The sequence below is a fragment of the Pseudophryne corroboree genome, chromosome 2 (genome assembly GCF_028390025.1).
Source record: "Pseudophryne corroboree isolate aPseCor3 chromosome 2, aPseCor3.hap2, whole genome shotgun sequence".
Classification (NCBI taxonomy): domain Eukaryota; kingdom Metazoa; phylum Chordata; class Amphibia; order Anura; family Myobatrachidae; genus Pseudophryne; species Pseudophryne corroboree.
The window spans coordinates 275,133,139-275,156,550 of NC_086445.1; the positions used below are offsets into that span (position 1 = coordinate 275,133,139).

A 23,412-nucleotide genomic window follows, 5' to 3' on the forward strand; every position below is an offset into this window, starting at 1 on the left:
AGAAATAGAATTACCGGTGAGTAAATTCTTATTATTGTGTTTTTGTCCTGGGTTATTATAGAGCTGGGTGTGTGCTGGCATACTCTCTCTGTCTCTCCTAAGGGCCTTGTGGGGGAACTGTCCTCAGATAAGAGGGTTCCCTGAGTGTGTGGTGTGTCGGTACGTGTGTATCGACATGTCTGAGGTAGAAGGCTTTTCGAGGGAGGAGGAGGAGCAAATGAATGTGGTGTCGCCGTCGACGGCACCGACACCTGACTGGATGGATATGTGGAATGTTTTAAGTGCCAATGTAAATTTATTGCACAAAATTTTGGATAAAGCTGAAGCTAGGGAACAGTCAGGGAGTCAACCCATGCCTGTACCTATGTCGCAGGGACCTTCGGGGTCCCAAAAGCACCCACTATCCCAAATAGTTGACACAGATACCGACACGGATTCTGACTCCAGTGTCGAATATGATGATGCAAAATTACAGCCAAAGGTGGCTAAATGTATTCGATATATGATTATTGCAATCAAAGATGTTTTGCATATCACACATGTATAAGGGAAAGAAAACTGAGATAAATTTTCCCCTCTCACATGAGCTGAACGAGTTATGTGAGAAAGCTTGGGAATCTCCAGACAAGAAACTGCAGATTCCCAAAAGGATTCTTATGGCGTAACCTTTCCCACCAACGGACAGGATACGGTGGGAATCATCCCCTAGGGTGGACAAAGCTTTGACACGCTTATCCAAAAAGGTAGCGCTGCCTTCCCAAGATACGGCTACCCTCAGGGATCCTGCTGATCGCAAGCAGGAGGTTACCCTGAAGTCCATTTATACACATTCAGGTACTTTACTCAGACCGGCTATTGCGTCGGCATGGGTGTGTAGTGCTGTAGCAGCATGGACAGATACCTTATCAGCGGAAATTGATACCCTGGATAAGGATACCATCCTATTGAACCTAGGACCAGTGGCGGATCTTGCCACGGGCAAGCAGGACTTTTGCCCGGGGCGCCGCCTTCCGGAGGGCGCCGGCGCCATCCGGAGGGCGCCGCACCATGGCAAGATCCTCCACTGTCAGTGTGCGCCCCAGCAGTGTCCCCCCGCTGTGCCCCCCCTCCCGCTGTGAGAAGGGAACCAGACGCTATGCGTCTGGTTTCCCTTCGTGGCGCTGGTCCTTCCCCGCTCTGAAGGGAATCAGACGCTAAGCGTCTAGTTTCCCTTCATGGAGAGGACCTTTGGTGTGCGGTGCGCGATGACGTCATCGCGCACCGCACAGCATTGTGGCATAGACGCTAGGGGTCATAATTGATCTCTAGCGCTTATGCTGTGCTATGGGAGAGACGTCATTACTGACGTCTCTCCCATAGATCCGAGGAGAAGAGCGGCGCCGGTCTGCAGGGTCTGGAAACAGGAGCGGGGTACAGTAAGTATACTTTTTTTTTCTTCTTTTTTTTTTTCAGCGGCGCTACAAATGGGGGGCGTGACTGACCACGCCCCCATGTTAAGCCACGCCCCTAACTTTTGCCCGGGGCGCCGCAAGGGCAAGAACCGGCCCTGCCTAGGACATATAAAAGATGGTGTCTTATATATGAGCGATGCACAAAGAGACATTGGTCTATTGGGTTCGAGAGTCAACGCTATGTCGATCTCCGCTAGAAGAGTCCTTTGGACCCGACAATGGACAGGTGATGCCGACTCAAAAAGGCATATGGAGGTTTTACCTTACAGGGGTGAGGAATTGTTTGGGGAAGGTCTCTCGGACCTGGTCTCCACTGCTACGGCAGGCAAATCTAATTTCTCTGACGTCCTAGTGGATGCTGGGCACTCCGTAAGGACCATGGGGAATAGCGGCTCCGCAGGAGACTGGGCACAAAAAGAAAGCTTTAGGACTACCTGGTATGCACTGGCTCCTCCCCCTATAACCCTCCTCCAAGCCTCAGTTAGATTTTTGTGCCCGACCGAGCAGGGTGCAATCTAGGGGGCTCTCCTGAGCTTCTTAGAAAAAAGTTAGTTTTAGGTTTTTTATTTTCAGTGAGACCTGCTGGCAACAGGCTCACTGCATCGAGGGACTAAGGGGAGAAGAAGCGAACCTGCCTGCTTGCAGCCAGCTTGGGCTTCTTAGGCTACTGGACACCATTAGCTCCAGAGGGATCGAACACAGGCTCAGCCTCGGAGTCCGGTCCCAGAGCCGCGCCGCCGGCCCCCTTACAGAGCCAGAAGCAAGAAGAGGTCCGGAGAATCGGCGGCAGAAGACATCAGTCTTCATCAAGGTAGCGCACAGCACTGCAGCTGTGCGCCATTGCTCCTCATGCACACCTCACACTGCGGTCACTGATGGGTGCAGGGCGCTGGGGGGGCGCGCCCTGAGCAGCTATATTAACACCTTGGCTGGCAAAAATACATCACATATAGCCCCCAGGGCTATATGGATGTACATTAACCCCTGCCAGATTTTACAAAAAAGCGGGAGAAAAGTCAGCCGAAAAGGGGGCGGAGCTATCTCTCTCAGCACACTGGCGCCATTTTCCCTCACAGCTCCGCTGGAAGGACGTCTCCCTGACTCTCCCCTGCAGTCCTGCACTACAGAAAAGGGTAACAAAGAGAGGGGGGGCACTAATTAGGCCATGGGTCTTCAACCTGTGGCCCTCCAGCTGCTGTGGAACTACACATCCCAGCATGCCCTGCCTCAGTTTTAGCATACATTAATAGCAAAACTGTGGCAGGGCATGCTGGGATGTGTAGTTTCACAGCAGCTGGAGGGCCACAGGTTGAAGACCCATGAATTAGGCGCAGTATTACAGATAGCAGCTATAAGGGAAAACACTATATAGTGATATCCCTGTGTATATATAGCGCTCTGGTGTGTGCTGGCATACTCTCCCTCTGTCTCCCCAAAGGGCTAGTGGGGTCCTGTCCTCTTTCAGAGCATCCCCGGTGTGTTTGCTGTGTGTCGGTACGGCTGTGTCGACATGTATGAAGAGGAAAATGATGTGGAGGCGGAGCAATTGCCTGTAGTGGAGATGTCACCCCCTAGGGGGTCGACACCTGAGTGGATGGCCTTATGGAAGGAATTACGTGAAAGTGTCAACTCTTTACATAAGAAGTTTGATGACATGGGACAGCTGGCTTCTCAGCTTGTGCCTGTCCAGGCGTCTCAAAGGCCATCAGGGGCTCTAAAACGCCCGCTACCTCAGATGGCAGATACAGACGTCGACACGGATACTGACTCCAGTGTCGACGACGAGGAGACAAATGTAACTTCCAGTAGGGCCACACGTTACATGATTGAGGCAATGAAAAATGTTTTACACATTTCTGATAATACCACAGGTACCACTAAAAAGGGTATTATGTTTGGTGAGAAAAAACTACCTGTAGTTTTTCCTGCATCTGAGGAATTAAATGAAGTGTGTGATGAAGCGTGGGTTTCTCCCGATAAAAAACAAATAATTCCTAGGAAGTTATTGGCAATGTACCCTTTCCCGCCAGAGGATAGGGCGCGTTGGGAAACTCCCCCTAGGGTAGATAAAGCGCTCACACGCTTGTCCAAACAGGTGGCACTACCGTCTCCGGATACGGCCGCCCTTAAGGATCCTGCTGACAGAAAGCAGGAGACTATCCTGAAGTGTATATACACACACACTGGTGTTATACTGCGACCAGCAATCGCCTCAGCCTGGATGTGCAGTGCTGGGGTGGCTTGGTCAGACTCCCTGACAGACAATATTGATACCCTGGATAGGGACAGTATATTGCTGACCGTAGAGCATTTAAAAGATGCATTTTTATACATGCGTGATGCACAGAGGGATATTTGCCGACTGGCATCACGAGTAAGTGCTATGTCCATTTCCGCCAGGAGGGGGTTATGGACTAGGCAGTGGTCAGGTGATGCCGATTCTAAAAGGCATATGGAAGTATTGCCTTATAAAGGGGAGGAGTTATTTGGGGTAGGTCTGTCGGACCTGGTTTTCACGGCAACTGCTGGGAAATCCACGTTTTTACCCCAGGTCGCTTCTCAGCAAAAGAAGACATTGTATTATCATGCGCAGTCCTTTCGGCCCCATAAGGGCAAGCGGGCAAAAGGCTCCTCTTTTCTGCCCCGTGGCAGAGGGAGAGGAAAAAGGCTGCAGCAAACAGCCAGTTCCCAGGAACAGAAGTCCTCCCCCGCTTCCGCCAAGTCCTCAGCATGATGCTGGGGCTCTACAGGCGGACTCAGGTACGGTGGGGGCCCGTCTCAAGAATTTCAGCGCACAGTGGGCTCGCTCACAGGTAGATCCCTGGATCCTTCAGGTAGTATCTCAGGGGTACAAATTGGAATTCGAGACGTCTCCCCCCCCGCCGTTTCCTAAAATCTGCCTTACCGACAACTCCCTCCGACAGGGAGGCGGTATTAGAGGCTATTCACAAGCTGTATTCCCAGCAGGTGATAACCAAGGTACCCCTCCTGCAACAAGGAAAGGGGTATTATTCCACAATGTTTGTGGTACCGAAGCCGGACGGCTCGGTGAGACCCATTTTAAATCTAAAGTCAAGGATGCTTACCTGCATGTCCCAATTTACCCTTCTCAAACGCTGCCGTTTGGATTGTCCACGGCGCCGCGGGTCTTTACCAAGGTAATGGCCGAAATGATGATACTCCTTCGAAGGAAGGGAGTTTTAATTATCCCGTACTTGGACGATCTCCTGATAAGGGCGAGATCCAGGGAACAGTTGGTAGTCGGGGTAGCACTATCTCAAGAAGTGTTATGACAGCACGGTTGGATTCTCAATATTCCAAAATCGCAGCTGATCCCGACGACACGTCTTCTGTTCCTAGGGATGATTCTGGACACAGTCCAGAAAAAGGTATTTCTCCCGGAGGAGAAAGCCAGGGAGTTAGCCGATCTAGTCAGAAACCTCCTAAAACCAGGTCAAGTATCGGTACATCAATGCACAAGGGTCCTGGGAAAAATGGTGGCTTCTTATGAAGCAATTCCATTCGGCAGATTCCACGCAAGAACTTTCCAGTGGGACCTGCTGGACAAATGGTCCGGATCACATCTTCAGTTGCATCAGAGGATAACCCTGTCACCAAGGACAAGGGTGTCTCTCCTGTGGTGGTTGCAGAGTGCTCATCTTTTAGAGGGCCGCAGATTCGGCATTCAGGACTGGGTCCTGGTGACCACGGATGCCAGCCTTCGAGGTTGGGGGAGCAGTCACACAGGGAAGAAAATTCCAGGGAGTGTGGTCGAACCTGGAGACCTCACTTCACATAAATATCCTGGAGCTAAGGGCCATTTACAATGCCCTAAGCCAAGCGAGACCTCTGCTTCAGGACCAGCCGGTGTTGATCCAGTCGGACAACATCACGCCGGTCGCCCACGTAAACAGACAGGGCGGCACAAGAAGCAGGAGGGCAATGGCAGAAGCTGCAAGGATTCTCCGATGGGCGGAAAATCATGTGATAGCACTGTCAGCAGTGTTTATTCCGGGAGTGGACAACTGGGAAGCAGACTTCCTCAGCAGACACGACCTCCACCCGGGAGAGTGGGGACTTCACCCGGAGGTTTTCCACATGATTGTAAGCCGTTGGGAAAAACCAAAAGGTGGACATGATGGCGTCCCGCCTCAAAAAAAAAAAAAAAACTAAAAAGTTATTGCGCCAGGTCAAGGGACCCTCAGGCGATAGCTGTGGACGCCCTGGTAACGCCGTGGGTGTACCAGTCGGTTTATGTGTTCCCTCCTCTGCCGCTCATACCCAAGGTACTGAGAATTATAAGACGGAGAGGAGTAAGAACTATACTCGTGGCTCCGGATTGGCCAAGAAGGACTTGGTACCCGGAACTTCAAGAGATGCTCACACAGGACCCGTGGCCTCTACCTCTAAGAAGGGACCTGCTCCAGCAGGGACCCTGTCTGTTCCAAGACTTACCGCGGCTGCGTTTGACGGCATGGCGGTTGAACGCCGGATCCTGAAGGAAAAAGGCATTCCAGAAGAAGTCATCCCTACTTTGATAAAAGCCAGAAAGGATGTAACCGCAAAGCATTATCACAGCATTTGGCGGAAATATGTTGCGTGGTGCGAGGCCAGGAAGGCCCCGACGGAGGAATTTCAACTGGGTCGATTCCTGCATTTCCTGCAAACAGGAGTGTCTATGGGCCTCAAATTGGGATCCATTAAGGTTCAGATTTCGGCCCTGTCGATTTTCTTCCAGAAAGAACTGGCTTCAGTTCCTGAAGTTCAGACGTTTGTCAAGGGGGTGCTGCATATACAGCCTCCTTTTGTGCCTCCAGTGGCACCTTGTGATCTCAATGTAGTTTTGGGGTTCCTAAAATCACATTGGTTTGAACCACTTAAATCGGTGGATTTAAAATATCTCACGTGGAAAGTGGTCATGCTGTTGGCCCTGGCTTCGGCCAGGCGCGTGTCGGAATTGGCGGCTTTATCCTGTAAAAGCCCTTATCTGATTTTCCATTCGGACAGGGCGGAATTGAGGACTCGTCCTCAGTTTCTCCCTAAGGTGGTGTCAGCGTTTCACCTGAACCAGCCTATTGTGGTGCCTGCGGCTACTAGGGACTTGGAGGACTCCAAGTTGCTAGACGTTGTCAGGGCCCTGAAAATATATATTTCCAGGACGGCTGGAGTCAGAAAATCTGACTCGCTGTTTATCCTGTACGCACCCAACAAGCTGGGTGCTCCTGCTTCTAAGCAGACCATTGCTCGCTGGATCTGTAATACAATTCAGCTTGCGCATTCTGTGGCAGGCCTGCCACAGCCAAAACCTGTAAAAGCCCACTCCACAAGGAAGGTGGGCTCATCCTGGGCGGCTGCCCGAGGGGTCTCGGCTGTACAACTTTGCCGGGCTGCTACTTGGTCAGGGTCAAATACCTTTGTAAAATTTTACAAATTTGACACTCTGGCTGAGGAGGACCTTGAGTTTTCTCATTCGGTGCTGCAGAGTCATCCGCACTCTCCCGCCCGTTTGGGAGCTTTGGTATAATCCCCATGGTCCTTGCGGAGTTCCCAGCATCCACTAGGACGTCAGAGAAAATAAGAATTTACTTACCGATAATTCTATTTCTTGTAGTCCGTAGTGGATGCTGGGCGCCCATCCCAAGTGCGGATTGTCTGCATTACTTGTACATAGTTATTGTTAACTAATCGGGTTCTTGTTGTGAGCCATCTCTTCAGAGGCTCCTCTGTTATCATGCTGTTAACTGGGTTTTGTATCACAAGTTGGACGGTGTGATTGGTGTGGCTGGTATGAGTCTTACCCGGGATTCAAAAATCCTTCCTTATTGTGTACGCTCGTCCGGGCACAGTATCCTAACTGAGGCTTGGAGGAGGGTCATAGGGGGAGGAGCCAGTGCACACCAGGTAGTCCTAAAGCTTTCTTTTTGTGCCCAGTCTCCTGCGGAGCCGCTATTCCCCATGGTCCTTACGGAGTTCCCAGCATCCACTACGGACTACGAGAAATAGAATTATCGGTAAGTAAATTCTTATTTTTTTACCTTATATTCCCTCACAACCTAAAAAAGCACCGTATTATCAAATGCAGTCCTTTCGATCAAATAGAAACAAGAAAGGCCGTGGATCATCATTTCTTGCCAGAGGTAAGGGCAGAGGGAAAAAGCTGCACAACACAGCTAATTCCCAGGAACAGAAGTCCTCCCCGGCCTCTGCAAAATCCACCGCATGACGCTGGGGCTCCACTAAGGGAGTCCGCCCCAGTGGGGGCACGTCTTCGAATTTTCAGCCACACCTGGGTTCACTCACAGGTGGATCCCTGGGCAATAGAAATTGTTTCTCAGGGTTACAAGCTGGAATTCGAAGAGGTGCCTCCTCGCCGGTTTTTCAAATCGGCCCTACCAGCTTCTCCCCCGGAAAGGGAGATAGTGTTAAATGCAATTCACAAATTGTATCTTCAACGGGTGGTGGTCAAGGTTCCCCTGCTTCAACAAGGGAGGGGATATTACTCAACCCTGTTTGTAGTCCCGAAACGGGACGGTTCGGTCAGACCCATTTTAAATTTAAAATCCCTGAACCTATACTTGAAAAGGTTCAAGTTCAAGATGGAATCGCTAGGAACTGTCATCGCCAGCCTGGAAGGGGGGGGGGGATTTTATGGTATCTCTGGACATAAAGGATGCATACCTTCATGTTCCCATTTATCCACCTCATCAGGCGTACCTGAGATTTGCGGTACGGGATTGTCATTACCAATTTCAGACGTTGCCGTTTGGGCTTTCCACGGCTCCGAGGATTTTCACCAAGGTAATGGCAGAAATGATGGTGCTCCTGCGCAAGCAAGGTGTCACAATTATTCCGTACTTGGACAATCTCCTCATAAAAGCGAGATCAAGAGAGTAGTTGCTGAACAGCGTCTCACTTTCACAGAAGGTGTTACAGCAACACGGCTGGATTCTCAATATCCCGAAGTCGCAGTTGGTTCCTACGACTCGTCTGACCTTCTTAAGCATGATTATGGATACAGACCACAAAAGGGTTTATCTTCCGATAGAAAAAGCTCAGGAACTCATGACTCTGGTCAGGAACCTATTGAAGCCAAAACAGGTGTCAGTGCATCACTGCACTCGAGTCCTGGGAAAGATGGTGGCATCATACGAAGCCATTCCCTTCGCCAGGTTCCATGCGAGGACTTTCCAATGGGACCTACTGGACAAGTGGTCCGGGTCACATCTACAAATTCATCAGTTGATCACCCTGTCCCCCAGAGCCAGGGTATCTCTCCTGTGGTGGCTGCAGAGTGCTCACCTTCTAGAAGGCCGCAGGTTCGGCATTCAGGACTGGATCCTGGTGACCACGGACGCGAGCCTCCGAGGTTGGGGAGCAGTCACACAGGGAAGAAACTTCCAAGGTCTTTGGTCAAGTCAAGAGACTTGTCTTCACATCAACATCCTGGAACTGAGGGCCATATACAACACCCTACGTCAAGCGGAGACTTTACTTCGCGACCAACCAGTTCTGATCCAGTCAGACATCACCACCTCAGTGGCTCATGTAAACCGCCAAGGCGGCACAAGGAGCAGAGTGGCAATGGCGGAAGCCACCAGGATTCTTCGCTGGGCGGAAGATCATGTAAGCGCACTGTCAGCAGTGTTCATTCCGGGAGTGGGCAACTGGGAAGCAGACTTCCTCAGCAGACACAACCTGCATCCAGGAGAGTGGGGACTTCACCAGGAAGTCTTCGCACAGATTGCAAGTCAGTGGGGACTACCCCAGATAGACATGATGGCGTCCCGCCTCAACAAAAAGCTACAGAGGTATTGCGCCAGATCAAAAGACTCTCAGGTGGTAGCTGTAGACGCCCTAGTGACACCGTGGGTGTTCCAGTCAGACTATGTGTTTCCTCCTCTTCCTCTCATACCCAAGGCGTTGAGAATAATAAGAAAAAGAGAAGTGAGAACAATTCTCATTGTTCCAGATTGGCCATGAAGGACCTGGTATCCGGATCTGCTGGGAATGCTCACAGAAGATCCGTGGCCTCTTCCTCTACGACAGGACCTGTTGCAACAGGGGCCCTGTCTGTTCCAAGACTTACAGCGGCTGCGTTTGACGGCATGGCGGTTGAATGCAAGATCCTAGCGGAAAAAGGCATTCCGGATGAGGTCATTCCTACGCTGATAAAGGCTAAGAAGGACGTGACAGCTAAACATTATCTCTAGGGAAAGACAGAAAGTCTGGGGGACAATGCACAGGTCACAACAAAATTATCAATATAATTAAGAGAAAACCAACCAATAAGAGAAATTAGTGGTCCTTTCTTTTTTGAAAAAAACAAGATTATACTGGGTTGGAGGTGCGCCACTAAGCTAGAGTTATAGTGTATTTTTCTAAAGGTTATTAGTGTAGACCACTAGTGGGTACTACACTAAAAAAGAGCTTAGTGTGTGGCGCACTCTTTTGAATTGATTATAAGTTAATAAAATTTAACTTTTATTTCATAATTTAAAATGAATCTCTATAGCCAGGCATATAGGTATGCTTGATAGCCTGAGAGTGAATCACTCTCAGGCTATCAAGCATACCTATATGCCTGGCTATAGAGATTCATTTTAAATTATTAAATAAAAGTTCAATTGTATTAACTTATAATCAATTCAAAAGAGTGCGCCACACACTAAGCTCTTTTTTAGTGTAGTACCCACTAGTGGTCTACACTAATAACCTTTAGAAAAATACAGCTAAACATTATCACCATATATGGCGAAAATATGTTTCTTGGTGTGAGGTCAGGAATGCTCCTACGGAAGAATTCCATCTGGTCCGTTTCCTTCACTTCCTACAGACTGGAGTGAATTTGGGCCTAAAATTAGGCTCCATTAAGGTTCAGATTTCGGCCTTATCCATTTTCTTTCAAAAAGAATTGGCTTCTCTCCCAGAAGTACAGACTTTTGTGAAAGGAGTGCTGCATATTCAGCCTCCTTTTATACCTCCGGTGGCGCCTTGGGACCTTAACGTGGTGTTGAGTTTCCTTAAGTCGCACTGGTTTGAACCACTTCAAACGGTGGAGTTAAAATATCTCACTTGGAAGGTGGTCATGTTATTAGCCTTGGCTTCGGCTAGGCGAGTGTCGGAATTGGCGGCTTTGTCTCATAAAAGCCCCTATCTGGTTTTCCATTTGGATAGAGCGGAATTGCGGACCCGTCCTCAATTCTTTCCTAAGGTGGTTTCATCTTTTCATATGAACCAACCTATTGTGGTGCCTGTGCCTGTGGCTACACGAGACTTGGAGGATTCCGAGTCCCTTGATGTAGTCAGGGCTTTGAAAATTTACGTGGCCAGAACGGCTAGAGTCAGAAAAACAGAAGCACTGTTTGTCCTATATGCAGCCATCAAGGTTGGCGCCCCTGCTTCAAAGCAGACTATTGCTCGCTGGATCTGTAACACGATTTAGCAGGCGCATTCTACGGCTGGATTGCCGTTACCAAAATCGGTCAAGGCCCATTCCACTAGGAAGGTGGGCTCGTCTTGGGCGGCTGCTCGAAGGGTCTCGGCACTACAACTATGCCGAGCTGCTACTTGGTTGGGTTCAAACACCATTGCAAAGTTCTATAAGTTTGATACCCTGGCTGAGGAGGACCTCCTGTTTGCTCAATCGGCGCTGCAGAGTCATCCGCACTCTCCCGTCCGTTTGGGAGCTTTGGTATAATCCCCATGGTCCTTACGGAGTCCCCAGCATCCTCTAGGACGTAAGAGAAAATCAGATTTTAAACCTACCGGTAAATCTTTTTCTCGTAGTCCGTAGAGGATGCTGGGCGCCCGTCCCAAGTGCGGACTTCTGCAAGACTTGTATATAGTTTTGCTTACATAAGGGTTATGTTATAGTTTTCATTGGTCTTGGACTGATGCTATGTTGTTTTCATACTGTTAACTGGTTCGTATATCACAAGTTATACGGTGTGATTGGTGTGGCTGGTATGAATCTTGCCCTTGGATTAACAAAAATCCTTTCCTCGTACTGTCCATCTCCTCTGGGCACAGTTTCTCTAACTGAGGTCTGGAGGAGGGGCATAGAGGGAGGAGCCAGTGCACACCCATACCTAAAGTCTTTCTTAAAGTGCCCATGTCTCCTGCAGAGCCAGTCTATCCCCATGGTCCTTACGGAGTCCCCAGCATCCTCTACGGACTACGAGAAAAAGATTTACCGGTAGGTTTAAAATTTTATTTTTGCTCCACATCACTCATTTTCGGGGTAATGAGTGATACAGTGCACTATATCGTTCAACACTGGGAGGGGGTAGCATTAACTACAGGGGGGATGCAGCCTAAATAGTGCATATTGTTCATCTTTTGACAAATAATTTGCAAAATCTTTTAGTGTGTATGCACTAAGGACCTGATTCAGAGATGGATGCAGATCGCTGCTACGCAGCCACATTTGCGTCCATCTCCTCTCATGTTGGAGGCAGCCCAGCAGGGTGTGTACACGTTAAGATTTTGTGTATGAAAGATATATTTCTGCAGTGGGGTACACTGGGATTTCACAGGGAAAACACTGGGGTGTAGAGTTGGATCTTGATCCGAGGCGCCAACAGGCTAAAGCTTTGACTGTTCCCAGGATGCATTGCACTGCCTCCTCTATAAACCCACCTCCAGGCACTGAAGCTCAGTTTGTAAGTTGGTGCCTGCAGAGCAGGTCACTAACAGGTGGGGCTGCGCTAGGCAGCCCTGAAAAGAACTTTTAAGAAGACTTCAAGGGCTGCAACACTTTATATGATTTTATGACAAGCTGTGCTGTGTCTCTATCACCTCCCCCAGCAGCGCTGCATACTCCTGTGGCCGAGTTCCTGGGTACTTGCAGCAGAGGCGCACCGGTCATCAGGCACACCGTCGCTGACGCTCTCCAGGATCGTGTGGCTGCATATTAGGGAGGAGATAAGAGGGTCCCCCAGGTGGGACCCGCCGGTAAATCCTGGTCCTCAGAGACAGGCTGTGCTGCTAGCGTGGACACTGTACTGCACAGGGACCCTTCTATATCCACCAGGGCAAGGGGGCACAGGTCAGATTTACTAAAATCCGTTTGATATAGGCTCCACAGTGCTCGGTGGTGAGGACCAGCGTAGGGGATAAGGTGCTGACCTGTAGCCCCTAGCCCAGCTTTGGGTGCCATCTACTGCTGGTGTTCCTGCCTTGGAGCTGCATTTCACTCTCCCTCACAGATTTTGGCGCCATCTTCACTACTAGCTGGGCTGATCTCCGGGACTGCAGGGCACTGTCTCCTCTGTAAAGCTACCTGCCTCATCAACGCTGTGCATTTACAGGCACTTATGTATTCTACATGTCATTTTAGACCGTGTTAAGAACAAGTGTACTGCTATCTGAATATTTAGCGCAAGTATTCTGTGATATACATCCAGTACTGTGCACTGTTATATCTATAGTGCAGTTTTATTGTTTATATGTAATAACTTCTGCATTGTACATGTGACTGAGTGTGCCTGTAGCTATTGCGTGGGATTCCATTCTCCTGTATCACATATTGCTATCACTATATTCTGTACCCTGAGGGGCTAGGTACGTCAGGGTCTTTATAGATAGATAGATAGATAGATAGATAAATTATATATATATATATATATATATATATATATATATATATATAGAGAGAGAGAGAGAGAGAGAGAGAGAAACCAAATAAATGGAGCACTCACCAGTCTTAGTCCTTAAATATGCACCAAATTTATTTTACTGACAGCATAATTCAGCTGCACCTTGCAGCACAATAGGTATCTCAAACGTTTTCGGTCCCACACAGACCATCATCAGGAGGATATCAACAGATGTCAAAAAAGCTGTCTCATCCAATTCCCAAATCATCAGCTGCATATCTGACCATGCCTCACCGGCTCCTTTAATACCCTCAAATTCAAAAAAATGCGCCAAAACGCGTCATGATGACGTCACTATATGGGCAGGGCCACCAGAACCATCATCCCAAACTTAATAGTCACTCAATCATTACAGATAAATGTATTAATTACAATTACAATTTCAGAGTAGACCTGTATATTTTGCCTTTATAATACCGGAAGGGAAACCCCTTTTAATCATTGCAAAGGGTTATACTTACAAAAGCACAACCAGAGCTATGTATTCCACTTATCATCCCCACGGGTAATCTGAATAATAAATGTACAGGTACCGAACAGAACTTCAAGTTGCATGTCCTTTTTTTTGAATTTTCTGAATTTTTTTTCAATTTTTTTTAAATGTTATACTGTGCATTGGTCCTATATACACTATCTCAAAAAGACCCCTAGTGGGTTATTTTCATTGGGGTCAATTCTATTCGATGACTAGTTGCCAATTCCGGGAGTTTTCTTAAGTTTTGTCGACAATTGGAATTCCCACCAATTCAATTCCCGGCGATGTGACTCTTTAGTCGGCGATGTATGCTTTTAGTCGGCGATGTATATAGAATTCCCGACAATTTGTTCTCCCTATAGGTTATAAGGGTCCTACCAATTCAATGAACTCGCGGGTGTGGAGAGAGTTCTAATTCCCGACAGTTTTAGCCCTAAACTCTCCCTTTTTTTCTCTCATCCCCCGAGGGATGAGAGTTTTTTTCAATTTTGTTTTTTTTGCAAATGCTTTTAATTGTCTAATGACTTAAACAGTGGCAAACTGTGAAACCAATTTTTTTCCCCCTGCATTGGTTTTAAATTGGTTTCTACCTCCCCTTCTACTTCCCCTTTTTAGTAGTGTCAATTTACATCTCCAGCTGCAGAAGAAGCTTTTCAGCTGAAGAGGGAGGATTGCTGTACCTGTAGTGCTGAGAATTTTGAAGAGGAACTTTTCAATCGCAGATCTTGGACTGTGGTTTTGTATAGTTTTTAGTTGTGTTTTGAGTTTTGTTCACACATCCCAATGGACTATTTCCCAGATTCTGTGTGGGTGTTCATGCTTGCAGCCTGTGCCAGTGAATCCAGAATGCAATGGCTGGAGGAGCACAGTGCTGATACCATGACACCACACACTAATCTGCAGCTGGCCCGTATACCTAGGCCTCGTTTGTATCGCGAAAGACGTTTGCTAGATGGTATACGAGAGGATAGTGTGGTAAAGCTTTACCGCCTTTCCCCCTCAGCAATTTATGAGCTATATGAGCTCTTACATGAGGATTTGGACACCAAAATGCCAACAAACAAAGCAGTGCCTGGGATGTGCAAACTTCTCGGTGCATTGCATTTTTTGGCATCTGGCACATATCAGCCCACTTTAGCCGAAGTGGCTGGTATGTCTCAGGCAACGTTTTCCCGTTGCCTGAACCAATTTCTCAAAGCTATATTAAAACACACTGGGAAATTTATTAAATTTCCCCAGTGTGATGCTGAGTGGCGTGCTGTGAAGGGGGATTTTTATGAGCTTGCGCAAATGCCCAATGTGCTTGGTGCAATAGACTGCACCCACATTGCAATGACTGCGCCAAAGCAAATGGAAGAATATTACCGAAACCGTAAGTTCTTTCATTCGCTTAATGTCCAGATGGTTTGTGATGCAAACCTAAGGATAATGAATGTGAATGCACGCTTTCCTGGGTCCACTCACGATTCCTTTATCTTGCAGCAGTCTGCAATCTGCCGTCTGTTTGAGGAAGGTGCTTTTCCAAACGGCTGGCTGTTAGGTAAGTGTAGGCAATTTATTATATGTGGTTTGTATACATGTACTTTGTACTATTTAAAAAAAAAATCTTTTCCCTTTTTTTTTTATTTTTTTATTAAAGGTGATGCTGGATACGGGAATCGGTCGTGGCTGCTCACTCCTCTGTCAGATCCACATGGTACTGCTGAAAGGCGGTATCAAAAGGCCCACAAAAAGACCAGAGTTGTTATAGAACAAACTTTTGGCGTTCTTAAAAGCCGATTTAGGAGCATAGACCGCGGCAAGGGTCTTCTTCTCTATTCTCCATCCAAAGTTTGCAGTATAGTAGTTGCATGCAGCATTCTGCACAACATCTGTATTGCAAACCAACTGGAGATGGTGATTGATCCATTGGTTCCTTTGGATCTGAACCTCAGTTCAGTAGTACCTAATGTGATTGATATGGGGAGTGATACCAGGCAGGATGTAATTGCGGGATTCTTTAGTTCTTGTAAGTGTAATCTCTGCTTTGTTTTTTTTTTTGTGGTGTTAAATTTGTAAATTTTTTTCAATTTCAACATGGATTCTCTTGCATTTTCTAGGAGTTCAATTGTTTGGCATCAAGTTGTGTTCTTCCGCCAGTTATTTGTTCCCGAATTTCCGCCAGTTATTTGTTCCCGAATTTCCGGCCTGTTGGCAATTTGTTCTGGCATTTTTCCAGTTGTCATCATTTCATCAGTTACTTTCAAGGGTAAGTTTTGGTGTGTTTTTTTAGGTAAATTGACATGTTTTACCACACGTTTCTTGTGTTGAAATTAGCTATTTTCTGTTTACAGCCTTGTTCAGTTTGGCCTTTAATATAGCGGCTCTATCTGTTTTGGATAATCTTTAGGCTGCGGTATTTGGTATGTATTTCTATTGTAGTGTATACTTTTGTCCAAGTCTTTGCATAGGGTTGGATTGTACAATTCTATTTTTTAAACTTTCTTTACAGCGAGCCATCCCACAGGTAGTGCAGCTGAGTCACCTCACTGCTTGGCGATTCCCTATGTTGATTTTGAAGGCCAAGCAGAGGGGCTATGGGTCAGCGGAATCCGTCACACAGGTGAGATACTATCCTCTGTGCACCTGCGCTCTAGCTGGAAGGAGGGAACCCAGTTTTTTGCCAGCTTTTTCCCTTAGAAGGGCTTTCCACGGCTGCCTTGCAGCCACTGGATATTCCTGACCGGAAAGTGAAGACTATTTCCATAGCCTAACCCCTTTGCGTCTTATTTTTCAGCAGCCAGTGATGTGCCTTAGGCCTTCCTGAAGCTGTGGCAGCTGTTTCATTTGTTTCCTGCTCTGTGTATATCAGGAAGGAGATTAAGGTAATGTGTGGTTTTGGCTCCTAAAACATGTGTGGAAGTGTGTGTGTGTTTTTACCTTGTTGGAGACTCTTTTTTTTTCCAGGACACCATCTCCAACAGATGTTCCAGCAGAGAGTAGCTTCGCCTGTCAAGACCGCCCCAATGGTACCCTTGGATGGATGATGTCTGGCAAGCAGAGGGGCTATGGGTCAGCGGAATCCGTCACACAGGTGAGATACTATCCTCTGTACACCTGCGCTCTAGCTGGTGAATGGCTCTGGAGGGAATCCACAATTTTTGTGTTAATTTGCCCATCTGGCCGACACCCCATAACCTTCCCAATCAGTGTTCTGCTGTCCGTCAACCACATTGGTGTGTTTATGTTTTACCAAATACTTCACCTTTTTATTTCCTTAATACTGAAGGCAGAACTGGTGTGTATTCAAACAGGGTTTGGTTTCCCTTACAAACTGTACTTTTGATTCAAGGGTTTTCCCATAACTTTGACCCTTTTTCTGAAGCTAGTACTGCCCTCAGATTGGTCATACTATTGTAAGATGGGGTGGAAGAGATACAAGTGTTTAATTGTAGGCCGCTACTTCTAACCCTCTTGATATATAGATATATTTATTTATTTATTGTGTGTGTGTGTGTGTGTGTGTGTGTGTGTGTGTGTGTGTATATATATATATATATATATATATTCTCTATCAAACAGCAGCGGCACTCAAAGGGATTTGTAATCAAGCAAAACTTGCTTGATTGCAAATCCCTTCAAATGCTGCTGCTGTTTGATAGAGGAGCCTATAACAAGTATTCCAGAGGGCACCAGGGTACAGATGTTGCAGGAAGGGAGGAGTGCCGGTCCATCCAACAAGTGTGTGTGTAAGTGTATATATATATATATATATATATATATATATATATATATATATATATAAAAAATATATATTTAAACCATTATCCTTTTTGTTTTAAATTCTGCAGGCTCGGTGGATTAACTGGTAGCATTTTTCCGAAGCACATCCAAGTCAATCACAATTTATCAGAAGATTACCGTGCTGTGGAAAACCAGTTACATGACACATTTGTGTAGAACAAAAATGTTTAATATGAGAGTCACCCATTTAACATAAGTTCTATTAAACAAGATATGTTTTTTTTTTTTATTTTTTTATTGTTTTTTTTAAAGCAAACTGCTTGCATTTTTGGTTTTTAAAAATTAATTAACTTAATAAAGTTTTACAAACACATTCTTGCGGATATTGATAGTGCACCTTTAAATATAACACTCTGCAACTTAATTGGTTTCCAGTTGTAAACGTATGCAAATCTGTGAGCCAAATAAAAATGGGTGCAAACCTTTGTTATCTGTCGTAATTCTTACAAAAAAACACATAAATAACAGTGGTAACTTGGAAACTTGACCCATTCTCTTTTGCTTGCAGTTTGAGGTCCTCACATATGTTCTGTGAAGAAATAGAGAATGAGCGTCAAAACTTTTCACATTCATTTTGGTGTGCACTAGAGAATTTATTCTTGTTAAATGATTTTGGCCAAAATTCAGACCTAAAATTATTAACACTTTTCAGCCTACATCATCTAGACCAAATGAATGTTGTATACTGTATTAAGTAAGGCAATAGCATTTTACAAATAGTCCCTTGATTTTCTCGAAAAGCACGTGGATCGGCGGAATAGCTGGCAATCCACATGTGTTGATGTTGAAAACGGAGCCAAATCAGACAGGTCTTGGTCCCCTTTTCGACCATCTCAATCAGACTTCAAAGTGATGTTGGAATGAGATGGACCCAGAGGACTTGAAGGAGGGTTAGCTGCAGGGAGACAGTGGGACAGCCGGTGGGCATAAAGGGAGAAAGCGCTGCAGTAGGATGTCACTCAGCCGCCCCACCTCACGGCAGCTTCCACCCAGCTCCAGCACGCTGTTGGAGCCGGGTGGAAGCTGCCGTGAGTTTGGCCAGGAGTGCCATCCTTCTGCAGCGCTACTCTATAGAGCTGATCTCTTCTGCCTGCCGCCAGCTGTTCCCCCTGCGGCTTGCCCCACCCGCTCCCCCTCTTGGTCCCATCTAAATTCGACTTAAAAAAGTCAAGTTTTAAATGGAATTGAATAGGGGTTGTCTGATCCATTCTGACAAATATATGTCGGAATGGATCAAACTTAGAATTTACCCCTAGGTATTCTTTCCACACCCTTAGGAATGCATGCATTGGAAGGGCAAGGAATTATAGTGTATCCATTCAGATTACAGTGGCTTTGCTAATGCAGGCTAAGCCTCTTTTGGACTTCATTTATGGAAAGGTCTGTAATGTCCACAGTTTTACTACACCTGTTATTTGATTGTTAAAAAATCTAAAAGTGTAATTAAGAAAATGGACCAGGGTCTGAGATTTTGGTAATTAATAATAAAAGCCCCTTACACGAAGGTGTATAACCTGATTCTGGATTTACCATGGCAATTTCCGCAATCCATTTACCAAAAATTACCGGACATTTACCCCTTTCACATTGCAGTAATAACCCAATATCAACCAGACATATTTCCGGGTTGTGATGGGTCAGTGTGCGGTGTTAAAGACTAGTCATAATTACCGGGTTGCCTGCACTGGTGACTATTATTCCAGGGTTGAATCTCGGGGCAGTGGCAGTGTGAATGGGTCGATGGAACCCGGCACCCATTCTCAGCATAGGGAGAGGAAGCGCAGGAGATGAACTCATCTCCCAGTGACGCCTCTGCTGCCAGCTCAGGACGTCATCCGCTATGGCAACCAACCCAGCATGGCGTTTGGGAAAGCAACCAAAACAGCACACAAATCACCAATGCCGAATCCCACACAGGAAAGACCCATTTGTTATTCCCAGGTTGGTTTCAGTCTTTGGAAATGTGAAAGCGGTACTAGGCCATTTAACAAAATGAACAGTGGCATGTTTTATCCCCAAAAAAAAAAAAACAAGTTTAGGATTACTGTTCCAAAATAAGGTAGTCCATTGCCATGTGTCTATTCAATCAGTGCCTAGTTATTAGCCCCCAGAAATTACCTTGAGTGTGCTGGTGGCCTTCCTGCTCGTCCATTAGCCTTCTCCGCAAAGAGGATGCAGTGCCTTCTTGTTGAGCATGAGACACTCTGATAGATGAGGGAGTGGGCCGTGGAACATATGTCTCCTGGGGTGTGTTGGACAGGAAAGGGCTTGGAAAGTCACTTATAGTTACATGTGATCGCCGTAGCTCATCTGCAATGACCGCCAGACTTGTTGCCATCGAGATAGAGGTGGATGAGGACTGAGTGAGCAAGGTGTTAATTTGGCAGAGAGTCCCGTTTATGTTGTTCAGACCATCTATAATTTGGGTGTGCTGGATTTCAGTGAGGTTTTCTTTTGCACGTCGCTCTTTTGAACTTTCCTCCACATTGTCGGCAAGACGATCCACACATTGGGCGAGAAATATCATACTTCCCTCCATTTTGCGACGGTGACTTTCATGGTTAGAGTCCATTTCGCGGGCCACTTCAGCAATATTATCAAACGGAGTGGTGGGCATCTCTGCTTGTACATGATCTATTGAAGGAATCATCAAATTACGGAATGCCGCGTACAGGTAAAAATATTTTGCAAGAATACCTAGCAAAACAAATATATATAGCCCACATTAGTATCAAGTTGAGATATTACCTTCAGAATGTATGGAGCTGGTGGTTGATGTCTGTTGTGGCTGATCAACTATTCCACTGCCTGATTTAAACATTGGAAAATAATGTAGGGGTGAAACAAACAAACTAAGGTCAAATTCCAAAGTTTAGGAAGTGAAAAGTATGAAGAGGCTAGAAAATCGAGGAAAATAGAATGTAATTCCAAAGATTTGCCACATATTTAACATATACTGTACATCATAAAAGTAATTAGAAAAAAATTTCAAACACTTGGCTGAGATAAAACTGTCAGTATACAGATATTAACTAAATACCCATGCATCAAGAACCAGGGCAGGGCAAATACAAATGTCATTTATTATTGTGATTTTGAATAGACCCCTTTGGGTAGTTCATTGCGCAACCTACCATAAACAAAAGTTCTGGCTAGAAAGACAAGGCATTACCTAGTAGTTGTGTAAAATGGTTCTCTCACCATTATTCAAAAAACGGTGGTTAGGTCAAAGTAACAAGCCTGAAAACTCATCTGGTATATTTGCATTGTACATATTTGAAGAGTACACATGACTCCCCTTTGTTCCTGATTCCCCTTTTGTTTTCATTAAAAAGTGAGTACAGTCTGGGGCAGGCGTAGCCTACACCACATTAGCAGCTCTTGTCAAACTACACATAACAGCATGCCTTACAACAGCTTTTAAAATTAGATTTTACTAAAACTGTGGAATAACATGCTGGGATATGTAGTTTCGCAACATCAGTTAAGCCTAAGCTTGTCCAGACCTGCTTTATGCAAATAAAGTTTAGTCCAGTGTGTGGCTCCATCCAGTGTAAAAAACCTATGAAATGGTCAAATTATAAAAAGCCATCCTAATATAAAAATATAAAAAAATTTCTACATCACATAAAATACCTTCAGACATTGGCCCCATATCTGGAATATGTGCCGGAGGTGGTTGGCTAATGGCCACATTATCTGTATGCATTGTCCCCTGATATGGCAAATGCACAATTTCTTGTCGCTGCACCATTACGGAGGATGTGTCCAGTGATGTTTCCATTTGAACCATAACATCTAATTAGGGTAAAGTTAAACAAACATTAATAAAAAAAAAAAAAATTGTGTTTTTGAATTGGTTTATCATTAAAACTTACCTGGGTTTGAAGAAGTTTTGCGCTGAGCTTTAGTCAGGATGGAGGCAGGTGGCCCAGTAGGTGCAGATTCACTGGCTGGGGGTGCTTACACAAAATGGACATGATCAAATTTTACAATCTCTCAGATTAATGACAAAATAAACACTAGTGCAGCGGTGGCCAACCCACGGCTCTCGATCCGCATGGCGACTCGGCCGGCTCCTGGCCAACGCTGCCCCCAGCTCCAGACACACGCACGCCTCAATGGCAGCGGTGTCTCAATTCAATTCGGCAGCGGCCCGTGAGCCAATCAGAGCTTGCGGACTGGCAACTAAGGCTTCTGATTGGCTGCCGGACCGTGAGCTTGGATTGGCTCACGGACTGGCACATAATTCAAGATAGATGCTGCCGCCAGAGAGAAGAAGCAGCAGCGCGCTGAGCGGGGAGGGGAGCATATCGGGGGAGCTGGTGAGCACTGTAGAGACATGTGTATCTGGCACTGTGGGGTCATGTGTATCTGGCACTGTGGGGCATAGCTGGCACTGTGGGGACATATGTATCTGGCACTGTGGGGGCATATATGTATCTGGCACACCTGTCAGTTAGACGTTTCTAGGTGTATGACCTCTTGTCATAACTCCTTTTAAGTGCCACATACAAATTAAGCCCCTGTACTGTTCCATAAACATTTAAAATTTTTAAAAACTGGGTGCCTCCAAATTTCAAAATACATATGTGCCCCCACATTTCCAGATACACATTTCCCCCAGTGTCAAATACACGTCCCATGCTCTGCTCAGTCTGCTACTTGCGAAGGGTGGAGTGCGCAGCGTTCGGTTCTAATGCCCCTCAGTCTCCATTCTCTTGCAGCATAATTTCTCACTGGCAATGTCCCATGAGCCAATAGAAGTTTGCAGGCCACCAGATAAGACTCCTGATTGTATCACAGCCCCTCTTTGGGAGCTGCACACTAGGGCAGCAGGAACTTACTAGACAGAAAGAGCTGCATGCAACTTGAGAGCCGCAAGTTAGCAACTGATGCTTTAATCATTTAAAATGCAAAAATTACGAAGTGACATAAAAAGTAAAAGATAATAAAAACCTGGTAGAGGACAAAACACCAACATCCACCACAATCAGAACAGAAAATAGTACTAGAAAAATTTACCTGCAGGAAGCAGACGCACAGGGTTCACTGCAACAGGCTGACGAATTGCACTAGCCACTCCAACATCTGCAAATGTACACAATTTATTAAAAAAACATGATGATGTTCACACAAAAAAAAACAGCCAAAAAAACTATCAAAAAAAAAAACACCTTTTGCTTGACTTTTCCCATGGAGTTCGACTTGTTTCTTCTTCCAAATATTTTGGGAGGTGGCACTAGTGCGCTTAGCACTTGCAGTAGCAGTGGGTGCCCTTTGGAGTATACTACTCTGGCCTGGCTGCTCACCTGAAGCTCTCGAAGCTGAAATGGAAAAAAAATAAAAATAAAAAAAAGGGAAAAATAATTCAAAAGACATGTTTTAAAAATCCGTTAAAAATAAATAAATACCCAAAGTAGTGGCCAAGACAGCTTCAGCTGAGTCCACACCTCCTTCAACACCTTCTACCAAAACCGGGTTGAAGTGATTGCGGATCTTTTCTTCCCATTGGTTGAAATTAATATCAAGGGAGGATCCACCACCAGTCCCCTTGGTGTGTCTTGCAAGCCGAGCCATCTTATCTTTTGTAATTTTTTTGCAATCTCTCCAGCGTTTCTTACAGTTCTCAATGGTTCTGATTCGGACCCCCTCTGTGCTCACTTTTTTGGCAATTACTGACCATATTTTAGACTTTCGCTTATGTGTGGTTGAAGACGACAGCATGCCCATTAGGCGATCGTAATTTTCTAGAACGTGTGTGACAAGTACGTCATTTTCTTCTTTTGAGAATCTGGGCGCCCTCACAGCAGGCACATTATCCTCAGAATCGTCATCACCAGAAAACTGATCTTTGGTTTTTTTTTACTTTTCTTGACTCTTTTATGGCCTGGTGGTGGTGCAACCCACTCATCACTGCTTGAAGCAGCATCACTGACACTTTCCTCCGGATCAGTTTGAGCCTCTGGCTCACTATGTGCAGATGACATCCTGTTTAGAATCAAAACAAAACTACATTTAGGAAACTGAATTTAATAAATAAATA

General features: G+C 46.0%; 2 protein-coding genes across 3 annotated transcripts; one reads left to right on the forward strand and one right to left on the reverse strand.

Annotated features, from left to right (window-relative positions):
* Positions 1–14,196: 14,196 nt before the first annotated feature.
* On the forward strand, positions 14,197–17,623 carry LOC135015896 (putative nuclease HARBI1). Of its 2 annotated transcripts, none has more exons than XM_063952828.1 (8): positions 14,197–15,123; positions 15,223–15,591; positions 15,683–15,831; positions 15,917–15,985; positions 16,075–16,185; positions 16,360–16,447; positions 16,530–16,656; positions 17,414–17,623. In XM_063952828.1, coding segments are annotated over exons 1-3 (1,128 nt in total). In that variant the 5' UTR covers positions 14,197–14,366; the 3' UTR covers positions 15,685–15,831; positions 15,917–15,985; positions 16,075–16,185; positions 16,360–16,447; positions 16,530–16,656; positions 17,414–17,623. The 2 variants fall into 2 exon arrangements, with proteins under 2 accessions (XP_063808898.1, XP_063808899.1); XM_063952829.1 differs by having other exon boundaries at positions 16,363–16,447.
* Positions 17,624–17,628: 5 nt separating this feature from the next.
* LOC135015880 (uncharacterized) lies at positions 17,629–23,353 on the reverse strand. Its single transcript, XM_063952827.1, has 8 exons — positions 22,781–23,353; positions 22,544–22,693; positions 22,392–22,457; positions 21,245–21,328; positions 21,003–21,164; positions 20,115–20,174; positions 19,485–20,000; positions 17,629–17,895 (listed from the first exon to the last, which is right to left on the reverse strand). The coding sequence occupies exons 1-8, from the start codon at positions 23,097–23,099 to the stop codon at positions 17,885–17,887; spliced, it is 1,368 nt and encodes a 455-aa protein (XP_063808897.1). The 5' UTR covers positions 23,100–23,353; the 3' UTR covers positions 17,629–17,884.
* Between the last annotated feature and the right edge of the window lie 59 nt (positions 23,354–23,412).